The sequence below is a fragment of the Rhopilema esculentum genome, chromosome 4 (genome assembly GCF_057945365.1).
Source record: "Rhopilema esculentum isolate cy_ngs chromosome 4, ASM5794536v1, whole genome shotgun sequence".
Classification (NCBI taxonomy): Eukaryota; Metazoa; Cnidaria; class Scyphozoa; order Rhizostomeae; family Rhizostomatidae; genus Rhopilema; species Rhopilema esculentum.
The window spans coordinates 5,204,232-5,218,339 of NC_142818.1; the positions used below are offsets into that span (position 1 = coordinate 5,204,232).

The 14,108-nt window shown below is 36.3% G+C and overlaps 1 protein-coding gene across 4 annotated transcripts in view; it reads left to right on the forward strand.

Moving 5' to 3' along the window:
• LOC135691200 (puratrophin-1) overlaps positions 1–13,997 on the forward strand; it is a 29,919-nt gene extending 15,922 nt beyond the window's left edge. For all 4 annotated transcript variants that reach the window (XM_065208991.2, XM_065208990.2, XM_065208989.2 and 1 more), the window contains exons 9-27: positions 175–561; positions 949–1,071; positions 1,555–1,755; positions 2,046–2,333; positions 2,846–3,051; positions 3,580–3,655; positions 4,237–4,340; positions 4,865–4,934; positions 5,315–5,404; positions 5,703–5,795; positions 6,128–6,178; positions 6,650–6,727; positions 6,926–6,961; positions 7,485–7,619; positions 8,630–8,737; positions 9,293–9,371; positions 9,724–10,556; positions 11,015–11,125; positions 11,537–13,997. In XM_065208991.2, the coding sequence (XP_065065063.2) occupies positions 175–561; positions 949–1,071; positions 1,555–1,755; positions 2,046–2,333; positions 2,846–3,051; positions 3,580–3,655; positions 4,237–4,340; positions 4,865–4,934; positions 5,315–5,404; positions 5,703–5,795; positions 6,128–6,178; positions 6,650–6,727; positions 6,926–6,961; positions 7,485–7,619; positions 8,630–8,737; positions 9,293–9,371; positions 9,724–10,556; positions 11,015–11,095 (3,039 nt within the window). In that variant the 3' untranslated portion in view covers positions 11,096–11,125; positions 11,537–13,997. The remainder of the gene's footprint in view (positions 1–174; positions 562–948; positions 1,072–1,554; positions 1,756–2,045; positions 2,334–2,845; positions 3,052–3,579; positions 3,656–4,236; positions 4,341–4,864; positions 4,935–5,314; positions 5,405–5,702; positions 5,796–6,127; positions 6,179–6,649; positions 6,728–6,925; positions 6,962–7,484; positions 7,620–8,629; positions 8,738–9,292; positions 9,372–9,723; positions 10,557–11,014; positions 11,126–11,536) is intronic.
• The last annotated feature ends 111 nt before the right edge of the window (positions 13,998–14,108 follow it).

The window sequence follows — 14,108 nt, forward strand, 5'->3', positions numbered from 1 at the left end:
AATCGATCTTGAATTTGAAAATCCTGGGTCTGTGCTGGTTTTCGCCACTGAGAAAAAATGACAACTCTTAAGTTATGTTTTGGTTTTATTCAGTGTATACACGCTAAATTATGCACTCGCTGCTTTACGAGTATTCAATTTCGTGATGTTGAGCCTGTGTTGTTTTCGTTTTAGCATCTTGAGCCGTTTATGATAAGTTGTCGGAGCGCCGCGAAGCACGCCATGGCTTCTATCAAGGAACTGGCTGAAATCAAATTAGGAGATTCGGTGGCAGAGTGTGAGGCGCTGTTGGGACAGCATAGGAAAGTTATTAGTAGCGTTTTAGATGATTCTAGGCTTACTAACCTCAAAGAGGAAGGTAAAAAGATTTTGGAGAGGCTTTCACAGCCGACTGACGATATTCCTATGACCATGGACTATTCGGATACTAAGGAATGTGTACAAAATTTGTATCTACAAATGGACAATTTATTTGATAAGTTCCAAAAAATATCGAGTAGAAAGTCGCAAAAGCTGGAAACTCAGCTAAAGATTTTTTCGTTTGATGAAAACAGTGAAAAGGTAAGTTCTGCATTTTTCTTGAAATTTTTCCCCAGTGTTTTAGAAGTTAAAGTATGGATCATAAAAGTTTTATGAATGCCACGTAGCTGTTTAACGATATCCAGGTTTTCTAATATAAAATTCAGTCGTCTTTAGGAAAATGTCATGTCAACAATTATACTCCATTTACATACAATATGACCTTGGATTTCCTTGATTAAAATATGTCAGGTTTGACCTCGCTTTTTGTATTATGTCCACATGTTTTATATAAAAAATAATCGGCTAGTTAATAATTGATTCGTACTAGAGTTTCTTTATGCTTTCTTTTTATTTGGAAAGTTGTCATAAAAGGTGCTCCTCATCAGAGCTTAGTTAATGACGTCATTTCTCTCTTTTAAATTCAAGATTTTGAACTGGATTGATCACGAAGGGATGCCGTTTTTGCAGTCGCACATTGATATAGGTGATTCGATAGGTCATGTGACGTCATTGCAAGCAGATTTTTTAAATTTTGAAACATCAGCTGAGGTAATAAAATATGTTCTGTTATCGCGTAGCTAAAGTCATACTATATAGTCTTAACCATTGATTTTCAATATAAAAGATGCATCTGATCGTAAAGGTGTTTTATTGAACCCTAGGACGATTAGACTTTGCAGCAGGACTAGGTTACGGGCTGTTAATATGTTTGATCCCATACTAGCAGTTCACATGATTGATGGTTTGCAAATACTTTGTATTTGGTCAGCACCAGTGTTTGCTCAATCATTCGTCTGCAATTATCCAATAGTTTTGTTTTCTGATCTCATCTCCTTGCCTCTATTTGGTCATTCCTTGAGGAAGTACTTCTGGTTAGGTGCGTATGGCATCTCCTTGTACAGTGACATTTTCAATCTCTTTGGTACATTTTTATGCTACTCCAGAAAGATAGTCGATTGCAATGTTTATTAAACAAAGATGTTTGACAGTTACTATATATTTTTGTTCAAAAGATGATAATGTTTGTTGCAGGAAACACTTAGTGAAACGAAGAAGATGATTGAAGCTGGCGAAGATATTGTGAATTTGAAGGATTTCAATGAAAGAGAGATGTCGTGGCTAAAGGAAAGGGTAGAAAAGTTAGCAAGCGCCCAAACTGAGTTCACTTCTAAGTTGGAGGATAGAAGGAAACAGTTGTCTCAGGGAATTGAGTTCTACAGGCTCTTTGAAAAGGTATAGTATTCTAAACATTCGTTTTACTTGACGTTTAGTGAACTGAATTATGATTAGAGTTTGCAACTGCAGTTTGCTTCATCGTGCCTGCAAATTGCCAACCCATTCCTTTTGTTTGTTTATCATGTGTTTTGTGAATAAAATCGAAGCAATAAAATGAGCAGTTTAATTTGACCCCAAAACTGCTTTTAGGTGCTGCTTTCCCTGTTTTTTATGTTTTTTGTGAGTTTTTCCATTCTCTAACTTTTAATTTTATCTATTGGACTAATTTGGTGCTTTCGTTTCTGCAGGCATCTGACTGGTCGTTGCAGAGTCTTCGGTACATCGCACAAATGAACATGGAGGATTTGCAGACATTGCAAGGCGTACAAAAGCTTAAAGAAGAACTTGAGACTTTCTTGAAAGATAATTCTCTGTTTGGGGAGAAAGAAATGGCTCGAATGACAGAGCTTGCTCATCACCTAGAGAGCGAGCGTCTAAAAATGCAAGCTGGGCAGATAAGCACAAGGTGCAGTGAAGTGGAAGAAATGATTAAGAAGAAGTTCAAGACTGTAGAATCAGCAGAAGCAAGACTACAGGTTGGTTTCCAAGTTGCATTACTGTATCTGATCGAATTAGCATCCTTAGGCCTTTTTTCTTTGTTATTTTATTTTAGTAGGGCTTATTCAAGGCTTGCGTAAACGAGGTTGGTAGCTTATAAAAACTATTGATATTCATTATACAAATAGCTCATTTTCCTAGCTTTTACACTATTTTGAAGTTCAAATCAAGAAACCAAATTTTCTGCAAATTGATGTCAGGTAACATATCTGCGAGGTAACCCTGCTAACACAAACAGTTTATAAAGGTGCTTCAACGTGTGTTAAAAATCATGGTTGATTTGGTATGAAACGATCTAGTCTCTATACTGGTTTTAATTCAAAAGTCTCCCGCATAACAATCAATAGAATGACTCAAGAACATTTCACGAATCAACGTTTCATACGCAGAAGAGGATGCTCTCAAACAAAACTTAAAATAGATATTTTAGCTTTTCCCTACTATTCTTTCAGAAAACTTTCCATATATTGTGTTGACTCTTTCTTTGCAGAATTCCTTGAACTGCGCAAGCAGCGAATCTTCAAGTGGAATAGGAAAAGATGAGGACCTTGCAACTGAATGTGGCGAGGATGTGAAGGAGCAAGATGACAGCGTAGGCCCGATGTTTAGTTGGAAAAGTGATTCGGAGCGAGGCTATGATGAAAATGATGAGCTACTAGCGGCATATGATGCGCAGATTTCCTCAAAATTAAAAGAGTAAGATCAAAATATTGTTGGTGTCAAGTTTTTTCTAAACTTAAATCTTTGAATTTCTAAGTGATTTGAGACGATTTGTACGCTTTTTTGGCCGTTCTGATCTGAAAACAGCTCTTTGCCATCTGCTAGTAGCATCAAATTATTCGATTCCTGCTTGGTATTGGCGCAGTAGATTACTAGGAACTTGAGCAAAGGCCAATGCAGACCTATTCTGTTCTTGAAACAAGCTGTCTATTATGCAGGAATATTCGTCAAAGTTATATTCCCGCATAAGTCATATATTCCTAAACGTTATACAAGATGTTAGAGTCAAACATATTTTCAAGTGAACTCATTTTGATATTCAAGATTTTGCATATCCGTAGTTTCTAGACGCTTTTGAACAAAAGCATTTTTGACTTGTTGCTTGATTTCTGATAAAATTTTTAAAAAAATTTATTCTAAAGATACTGTATTTGTCGACGAAAAATTATTTCACTGTTGTTTTGGATGTCTGCCTTTTGAAATTTTTTGCTAATTCCTTTTTAGAAAACTATGCTACATTGCCGAAGAGATGATCAATACGGAGAATGATTACGTAGCGTCACTTGAATATATTTTAAAGGTGAGATCTAATTTCAATTCCTGACTTTAAATCTAACAGTTTTGAAATCAGGGTGAACGATCATTAGTTTCATGATATATATTTTCCAATAATAAGATCTAGGTCTTGGTATTGTCTTTTGCAAACACATTAATAATTTTTCTGATGTCGTTTCCTATAGAATCATATAATAGTTTTCAAAAGTTTTCAAAAGTAATTAATCTATACCACGGCAATGTTTGTCAAGATTCTCATTTCTACGTAATTGGTTTTGAGATAAGGAAGTTATTATCCTGTGGGCTATAGAAAGTAACTATTGTTTCCGGTTTCTGTTTTAAAAGGACAACTTTCATCGTTTCCGGTTTCTCATCTATATTGTTTAATCGAATTTCGTACATAATCTTCAGAATTTATAGCAAGGGTTTTTTGTTAATCAGATGATTGGTGTTTATTTTACTTCCGGGTTTCTGAGTGGTGAGAGAACAAAGGTTTCATAGTGTGCTCTTCTAGCAGCGTTGTTAGCTCTTTAAGGAAGGTTTTATCATGCAGATTGTAAAATTTTGTATCATTCCCCATTATATTGCTTATTATTCTACCATTAGAACTACATTCCTGAGCTTGAAAAGCCATCTCTGCCTCCAACACTTGTTGGAAAAAAGAATATATTATTTGGAAATATTGAGAGAATACACGACTTTCATAAAAGGTTTGCGTGTTTGATATATAGATTAAATATATCTATGTATCTATTCATTCAAATTTGCCATCTTCCGAAACAAGCAACAACTATTTTTTATTTCAAACGCATTTCTTATGCATTAATTTGACAGTGACCCTATTTTGATTCATTTTATTGTTGACTGAGAATCTTCTTAAGCTATTACCTTATTCCATGATCAAATTTAGACTCGTTGTCATTTTGTGTACATTCTGTTGGAACCAATATAGACCTAAGGTTATTTGTACCATCTCATAGCCTTTTGTACCACGCAAACCACTGGTTCTGATCTTTTTGTAGATTATAAACTTGTAGTCATAGAATAAATATCTAACGATTAAAAGGCAGTGTAGTTTGCATTCTGTTGCTTTTTCTTTCGGAAATGTCCAGAGGCAATTTTCTACGTTTCTGTATGATGGGTCATGTGCTTACAGAAGATAAAAATCAGATCTCCATAGATTTAAGTTTGGTATTTCTGTGCATTTGTTAAAGGCTTACCTTGTTCTGCTCAGGTACTTCTCTCAAGAACTAGAGAATTACCTGCACACACCGTTGCAAGTGGGAAAGTGCTTTCTTAGATGGGTATGTTTATTCCTTTCAAGAATTTATCAATAGTATTGATGAAGATTATATTGATTAAAGTTGCTATGAACATTATACAGTGAAACGAATATGTGCCATAGTTGGACTTCTCCAAGGATATGACACGCAACTTTGTCCTACAACTTCATTGCGGTGATCAAAGGCCTGTTTTCTTAAGTTAAGTTCTTTTTTCCGTTTGATTACAGAGAAAATAGGTCCATGTTTCAAAGCCACTCTAAGCTCTCTTAAAACCTGGTGAGAATTTGCCCCCATTTATCTCACAATGTACAGTAGCTTCTTATAAGCGAAGGCTATCCACATCAGCAGTATCTCCTTATATTAGCACTCATGCAATGCTATCTGTATGTTGCTTTTTGAAGGAGCGACAGTTTTACATCTACGCTCTGTACAACAAGAATAAGCCGAAATCTGATCAGCTACTGGATGACTTTGGAAATTCTTACTTTGCGGTGAGTATGAAGATTACTAACAGTAACAAACTTGTTTGTAATGAGTTAGAATAACGTGGGCATCTTATTATGATTAGATCGAGCCAACAAAACGTATGTCCACTTTCCCCAGCTAGCAACAACTGCCACATAACGGCTCTGAAAGCAACTGTATCTTTCTAAATCGAAAGTTTTTATTTTGCTATTACATATTCCAGTGTATAGACTGTATTGCAGTGGTGAGCCTGAATATTTTGATTGTCCGGAAAGGTCTGGTGACGGCTAATCATTTGACTGTTTTCAATTTCATTTATTTTAGGCCAAGCAAAACGAACTCAAAGATAAGCTTAACCTCGCAAGCTACCTCATTAAACCCGTACAGCGACTCGGAAAGTATGCTTTGCTTCTTAAGGTAAGTAACTAACTAAACATTTTTGTGTATTTATGGCTCTGTTTCCCGAAACTTTGCTCAAAAGCTCGTTTTCAGTACACTTGCAGTTGCTTCTCCTTATATATTTTTCCTAAGCCTTTTTTGTTTATTTTGTCAATGGATGGTGGGGTATTATGATTCCTTCGTGAAATCTAATTACAATCGAATCTACCTTTCTACTTGACTTCGTAATACAACTGTTTTTAATCTATATATATTGATTTTTAATCTGAAGTATTTTTGCAATATATATTGTAAGGATTTCAGAAGTAATCATAAGTAAGGCCTGGTTTTAAATAATTTTCCCATTGTAGGATATGGCTAATTGCTGCTCTGCCAACGATCCTCGAATGAGCGAACTTCTGGTGAGTATGTGCGCTTAAAACATTTAAGGGAGACTAACTTTCATTGTTAGCACTTTTCTGTTCCACTCAGTTTTGTTTTTTTTTGTTTTTAGCATCGGATACAAGATGTTTTCTTTCATAGAGCCTGTTAAACACGGGGAGAGTTTAATGCCAGATGAAAATATAACATTTAATGGTTTCCGCAAAAATTGTACACAAAGCTTTTATGTATCATAGCTTTAAATTTGGCTTGCGTTTTCAACTTTAGGAATTTGTTAATTTTGAGATCTGGTCAGTTCTTAAACTGTCTGAAAAAACAGTTCCCGGGGACCGATATCTTTTCTGTATCTATATGTAATCCTTGTTAGCATCTTAAATCATCTTCCCTATTTACAATTTTATAGATATCCGTACAATTTTCAGTACATTAATCAAATTTTAAAACCCTCTTTCGACAATCTACAACCATGTTTCACATTCATTTTGTGACAGGCTGCTCAGGATATGATAAAATTTCAGCTGAGACATGGAAATGATCTGTTAGCAATGGACTCGATCAGAGAATGTGATGTAAGCTTCAAAACAACTTCTACCCTTTCTGCTGATAAAATTGATTTATAATGCAATGCTACAGCACCTTGTTATTATCATTGGCTATTTGCACTAGAGTTGAATTGAATTTTTCAAACAGTAACTTAGGCGTCGTACGTATTGTAGTTGTCTTTAACAATCTTACGGTTTTATGAGATCACCCTTCCTCATTTTCAGGTGAATCTTCGTGCTCAGGGCTGCCTTTTGAGACAGGTGAGGGGTTTGCTAACTTTGGTACGAAAAGCTTGGCAAAAGTGAAATTATTTCTGTTATAATACAGTGTATGGATGTAGCTTGATCTACTTGATGATGATGATGATGATGATGATGATGATGATGATGATGATGATGATGATGATGATGATGATGATGATGATGATGATGATGATGATGATGATGATGATGATGATGATGATGATGATGATGATGATGATGATGATGATGATGATGATGATGATGATGATGATGATGATGATGATGATGATGATGATGATGATGATGATGATGATGATGATGATGATGATGATGATGATGATGATAGATCAGATAGTCTTATTTTAGATAGCAGCGCTTGATCAATCGATAAACGGGCTAGGAAAGTGAAAGATAATCTAGGGATTTTAGTTAAACTTTCTTAAAAATCTTACGTTATTTTGGTAAAAGCCTGCTCTGCCTATTTTCTTAGGATGGTGTTATTTCTGTTTATTAGTCAACTGTTGAGCATTTTTGTTCTTAGGGAGAGTTCGTGGTGTACAGCAACAAGAAGAAACACGCAAGAAGAGTTTTCTTGTTTGAGGAATTTATTCTCTTTTCCAAAGCCAAAAAACAGGCTGTTCAAGGCGATTGTTTTGTCTACAAAAACTCTTTAAAGGTTTGTTGGTTTTTTTCAGGGGTATTTGTTAGTTCTGACTGAAGTAGATTGAGATTTTGTTTCGATGTTATATCTGCCTCGTACCGTCAAACAGGTTCTTGTACTGTAAATTGTTAATAAGAAATAATTGAATTGTGAAAATTTTGCAAGAAATTGAGTAGAATTGTGTGCAAGAAATGCTGCGTTATATGCTATTATCTCAGCATGGTTAGGATTACCTGCTTTTGTCATAATAGCTGCAAGAAGAGATTTCAAATGTGAATGACTTTGGCTGAAGTTTTATCGCATATTTATGTGTTTATGCTTTTGTCAGTGCTCAGAAATGTATTATATCGCATGCTACTCTATTTCTGTTTTTATTTTTGAGAAGAATTGTTGTTAAATACAATTATATTAAGCAGGAAGTATATTGACTTACTTGACATTACCTTCTACCAAATTGAAAGTTGTTTCATAATTTAACTTCTTTGTTTAATTTAAGTTTCATAACTAATTTAATTCTCCATATTGAAAACTTCTTTGACCACTCGAAGAAAATTTCCTAGCTTGATAAAGATCAAAGTCATTGTCTCGAAATGCCTTCCGTTTTTTGTGGAAGGGCGTGCCCCTTGGCCAGCATTCCAGTACAAAAAAGAAAGAAGCGGCCATTTACGTGACAATTTGATCATGCAAATACCATTTAGTTTGTATTAGTAAACCAAACGGTCTAAAAGTTTATTCTAACTATAACGTTAATCACATTGGTGAAGATCATTGTGCCCAACAAAAGGAGGGGAGTGTGATTGCCACCTCTACTCAGTCCCCACCCGGTCACAGCTCTGCTCGCATAGGGAATAAACCATCTCTGAATAGGCGGGGAGTCCATATATGCAAAATAGGTTTATTGAGTTCAACTCCTTGATATACTATGACATTATAAACTATACTAAATTGATATATTATAACGCGAGTTCTACCTGCTAGTATGCAGTATGTTTTTTTGCTTAATTGTGGTTATGTTGATCACGTAGATTACTGACGTTGGTCTAACAGAAAACATTGGTGAAAAAGGTCTCCGGTTCGAAGTTTGGTATAGACGATGGCGGAAGTCGAAAAAGACAGAGTCATATATTCTTCAGGTGATTGTCAGTTTAGAAAAAGTTACCATATCTGTCAACTTTTCATCGTGATCTTGTACAAAAGCATCCGAGGCAATCGAGCCTGTATTTCTGTCAATGGGGCTGTTCGCTGTCTCTCCATTTGTCGCATCGGGGCTGTTCTCTCCCTCTCCTATATGAATGTTATCGAACCGTTTTTTGATATGAAAAATAAGCCTGACCTTCTAGTCGCTACGCCATGATAGAGACCATAGCAAGCAGCAAGTGATATTTTTGATACTCATATTTGAAAGTTTATGCTTGGAAAGCCAGTGATTCTGTTATGTGCTTTCCTTCACCCTATAGTTAGCCAATGAAGGTTTATTCCCATTGAAGTTTCACGTCTTCTGTCACAACAGCACCCTTACGGCTTTAATAAAAACGCATTAATTAAAAAAGGTATTGTTGATTTAGCGTACGGTATCATGTGTATTTCATTCATTTAAGTTGGTTTCGTTTCCTATCGAGAAATCCATTTTTAATATCAGCTTTGCCCATAAACACTTCTCTACTTTAAACTTTTTAATCTATTTTCAGGCGTCAAGTTGCGAAATTAAAGACGCTTGGGTTTCTGATATCAGAAAGCTTTTACTGAACGACTTGAAACGAAGCAAGGGTAGGGCGTTTTTCGTTCGCCTATCTCTTCATTTTTCTTCTGTGTATCGCATTAAGATATGTCGTGCCTATTAAAAATAGCAAGTGAGGCTTTTTTGGAAGTGGAATTTGTTTAATAGGAATTAATTCGGTAATCCCTTAACGGTAGTAAAGTTATTCATCAAACGTTTGCTTTCGTTGCAACCGTAGTTTAATGCAACCGTATTTTGCTAACCTTATTTTTTAAGAAAAGGCACCTTTTTCAAAAGCATGCATATTTGAATCCTTTTAAGGCTACTAATTTCTCGGATAAAATTTCTACTTTGAGTCTACTTTCATTGGTGTTAAACATGGTGTTCGTTCTGTCTTTAAAGATTACTCACGTTCAGAGGCAACTACAGGAATCAGTGTAGAAAGCCAGCCCTCTGGACTCTATTCCGAAAATTCTTCATCTGTTTACCCTGCTACAACCCAAGTTTTTTCGCGAGCTCGAACTGACAGCCAGCCTAAAATTGACGCACAGCCGTTTAACCAAAACAAGCGCCTGTCTTGGGTGAGCTCTGGCAGCGCAAACACCAGTGGGATTCACGACATGAGCGCTGAAATCGATGCAAACAGAAATGATCCAGTTCCTAACAAAAATGCAGTCAAATCATCTAACTCTTTTACGTTACCTCGAAAACCCCCGTCTCAATGGACTAAAGATGGGGTCGATATGGAAGGCAGCAAAACTGCCTATGCTCTTGTTGATATGCCGTTTAGAAACACTAGATCGGGGGAAAGTGAATACGATGCAAGTTTTGTTCGAAATACTATCAAGCGAAGGACGCTTCATGTTGAATTCCCTATTGACGTTATAGTAAAGGAAACCACCAGTCGAACAGTCTCTAGTCCCATTGCAACGGATAGAAAATCTGAGGTTTCGTCACCCAAAATGCTAGATGAAGTTGATGAAGAGACGGAAATTGCCAGTAGTATTGATGGAGATGTCTTTGAAGCGCCATCAGGATCCCGGGGGAAATCAGCTTCGGTAACGCAGTTGCCACCACTGTCACACTCGTCTCCTAAAGAAATGCTGCAAAAGAGCACGCCGTGTCTAACGGCAAGTACACCGCCGTCATCAAGAAACTCCGGAGGCAAATTTACATTCCCTGCAAAGAAACATTCAGAAAGTTCAAAGGAGAAAACCAAAGAGAAACAGAAAAAAGTAAGTATTTATTCCTTAGGTACTGCTTCTGTTCAGATATTAAAAGTCTCTAAAAAGGTATTTTTGGCATTCATTTGGATCACAGTAAATTAACCAACACTTTTTAGGGTCAACAAAAATTGAAAAAATTCTAGATGACGATCTTAGCGCCGGAATCGGATCGAGACGCGGAATCTTCCAATATCCGGTCGAAAAGAGGGAAGGAGAAAATACCGTACAGAAAAATGGAAAAAGCAGTATTTTGAAGTTACCACTTGACTTTTTTAACTTTAAGGGTGAAAATTTTTATCACTTGACATGATTGATCCCATTATTTCAGTTTCTTCAGTCAGAAATTTCCTATTCCAAACCTCCTTGACGAGATTTGATAACTCAGGTTTCCTTCATACCTCTTCAAAGAGATTCCTTCATACTTTCTTTTTACTGCTATATATCAGTCGTGTTTACTGCTTTTGTAGCAAGGCAGAAGAATCTCGCTCGGCGGCCTTATTGGCAAGAAAAAGAAGACATCTTCAGCTGGCTCTGAGAAGGACAAATAGAAGAGTGGATCCAAGTTGCTGGTTTTAGAGGTATGCTCTAAGTGTACACCAGCAAAATTTGAGTCCTTTGGTTGTCATTTAACATGCAGAGATGATCTGCCATAACGTTTACTTACTCCTAATTCACTAAACATGCTTTATTGTATCTTCTCGTAGTAAATTTGCTGCGATTAAGAACTTTTATCTTATTTCTGGTATTGGGGCATCAGAATCTGGAACACCGTGTTGGATATTGCATGCCGTTGACTTCTGGATTTCATTTCAGTTTAACTTCACTACAGATTTTAAAAAGAAAATGTTACAGTTAATTAGCCAGACTGTATCACTGAATTATCAATTTTTCTGTGCAATAGTGAGGTTATATTGCTTCTTTAACTTTATGACATTTTCTGGGATTAATATACAAGTAAAGCTTGAAAAAACTATTGTTTGACTCTACAGATTCGATCAACTTGTTTCTTCTGGATTGGCTTACCTATTGCCAGAACTGCGTGTCATTGGCCTCAGGATGTTTTGTGGTGAATGGTAGAGTCTACAGTGTCTGTTTATCTGTCGATCTTGTTCGTAGCTAAACAGCGGTTCTTGTTCAGAGAAAATTCACGACGTGTTTTTTTACATAAATTGGGGTATCGCTTGTTAGATAACAAAGGGTCGAGTTTAGAAAGAACTTTATTGTACATTTAGTAGTGTTAAAGTGAATCGAATTAATGGTTTTACTAATGTATCAAATTTTGTCAAGGATTATCAGTGGAGTTCTGCTACAGTCAGCTAGTGCTGCTCGTATTATTAATCAGTATGAATGTTGTAGGGTATTTTTATCGTGTTCGGTCTAACACAAGATTACTGCTGAGCTGATCTTTTATGCTTCTAGTTCGGTTTTCTTTTTGGCCTGAGTTAGCCAACGCCGGATTGGCTTCACTATGGATTGCCCTTACAATCCGAGGCGATAGCACTCCGCTTTTGGGGGTGTTTGCACGGCTATGATTTGACATTTACGCCGTTTTGTGTTACACTGCGCCGCTTACTTTGGGCATGTAAGAGACATTTTTTTGGTAATTGGGCGAAGCAGCTTCTTTGACATCAAAATATTGGCCCCACAATAAAACAACGGGGATGGTAGAAAACAAACGGAAATTTCCTTTGTTAAAATGCATCTAAAGATGGAAAGAAACATCAAGAAAATGTTTTTGTTTGGACGGAAAGTGAAGCGGAACTTGTCTCTGGAATAAGTGCACGCTTTTTTAGCAAGATGAGAGGTAAAGAGGCAGCTTGCTTATGAGCAAGGCAGTGGGGTGAACATTACTGGGGCGTTTACACTGGATAAAATGCGTAGCGGAGTACTTCGGGTTGATCTTCACTACACTCCTGAGTAGAGTGACTTTGACTCCGGTTTGGCAATCCGAAATGCTTCGAGTGAACCCAATCCGGTGTCGTGTAACTCGGGCCTTAGCCTGTTATGGCGATGTCAATGGATACATAAAGGTAGGCAAGTCAAGAGGCTTTCTTCGTTACGTCTTAAGTGTTTTATGTTTGGTCTTGAATAGTTCGCTTCTTTTAACTGAACCTAGTTTCGGCTAGTGCTCAATTTAAGTCAATCAAAGTTATTTGGGCGTATACCGCAAGCTGAACAATAAATACTTTTATGAATAGCCTAATTTTAATTATGAATATATTAATTTTAAATTTTAGGTTTTTATGATGTTTATGAAGCTGAACTGTCAAATGCTGGTTTTTCCTAGAGATTTCAAAGCTATTTTCAGAAATCACGTTTTTCACTTAGTCCCAGTGCAATGCAGCCCTGAATCGGAATGATTGAGTGATTTACTCTGTACGACAAGAACCCACACCGGTCCTGTTTTATTCGACTTTGCCAAATTATCACATGACCCCTCACATTCGGCATGCAAACGAGGCGAAATTGGTTTTCCGTTGTTTTTGAAAAAGACAAATCTTACAATGCCCTACACAAAATGGTTTTCTCAGTTCAAGCTGACAAAAAACTCCTTTAACATTTATACGCTCCCCTTGCTGGCGTCGGTTCCCAGGAAAATTGCCCTTTGCCTCCTTCTAAGTATGCTCACTTAATTTTGCAAAGTGTAACTGTACTAAGTTAGTTTTGCATGACTCGAAACTGTTTTTTGCTCTTTGGTCCAATTTAGTTTTTTTGCATCGACATATTGTCCGTTTTTGCAATGGCTATACAAAATTTGAAATTAATCCCGAAATTGTGCTTTTTCTGTTTGGATTTTCATGGTCTTGGCAGTCATTCCCTTTTTATATAATTACTTGTACTATAATATTGTTTTTTAATTGCCGAACTGGTTCAACCAAAGGCTTTATTTCTTCCCATTACGACAATATTTTTGTCAACAGTCATTCTAAAAACATAAATTGTGGTTTTTGTATCACAGAGCTTTGTTGCTTTTGGTTGTTCCCTGATAGCAATTATATTTATAGCAAACATATTGTGAGTAATTTGCATATATTAGACATAATTTTGTACGTAATACTTTTTGCAATTGTAAAACTATATTCTTTTAGTGGCTATGGAGATAAAATGATTTAACGAGACAGTGATAATAGCGTTGTAGATACAGTGTCAACAGCATAAATCTTACTGTGTTTCATATCAGCTGCAATTCTGGAGACATATACTGCAGCAAATCAGTGTACACATTCTTTGCGCTTTCTAAGGAATACTTTTATTCATTCGTCAAATTCCTCTTACACATTATACCAACCACGCTTTTGTGGCAAAGATGTTACCAAAGACCGAATTCAGATTTTCTACTCGGAAGAAATTTGTAGCCCATAACTGTTCTTGCGAGATCAAGTTGTAGAGGATATCATGCTAGTGTAGTATATATTGCGAATGAATTTTGTTAAATGCTCCGCAAGAATGGCATTGTGATGAGTATTTATAGCACACCAAAATCGTTTAAGAATATCTTGCTTCGTCCTTTCTTTAGGATTTCAAAGACTTCTATTACATTATTTTTAGCGATGAGTAGTT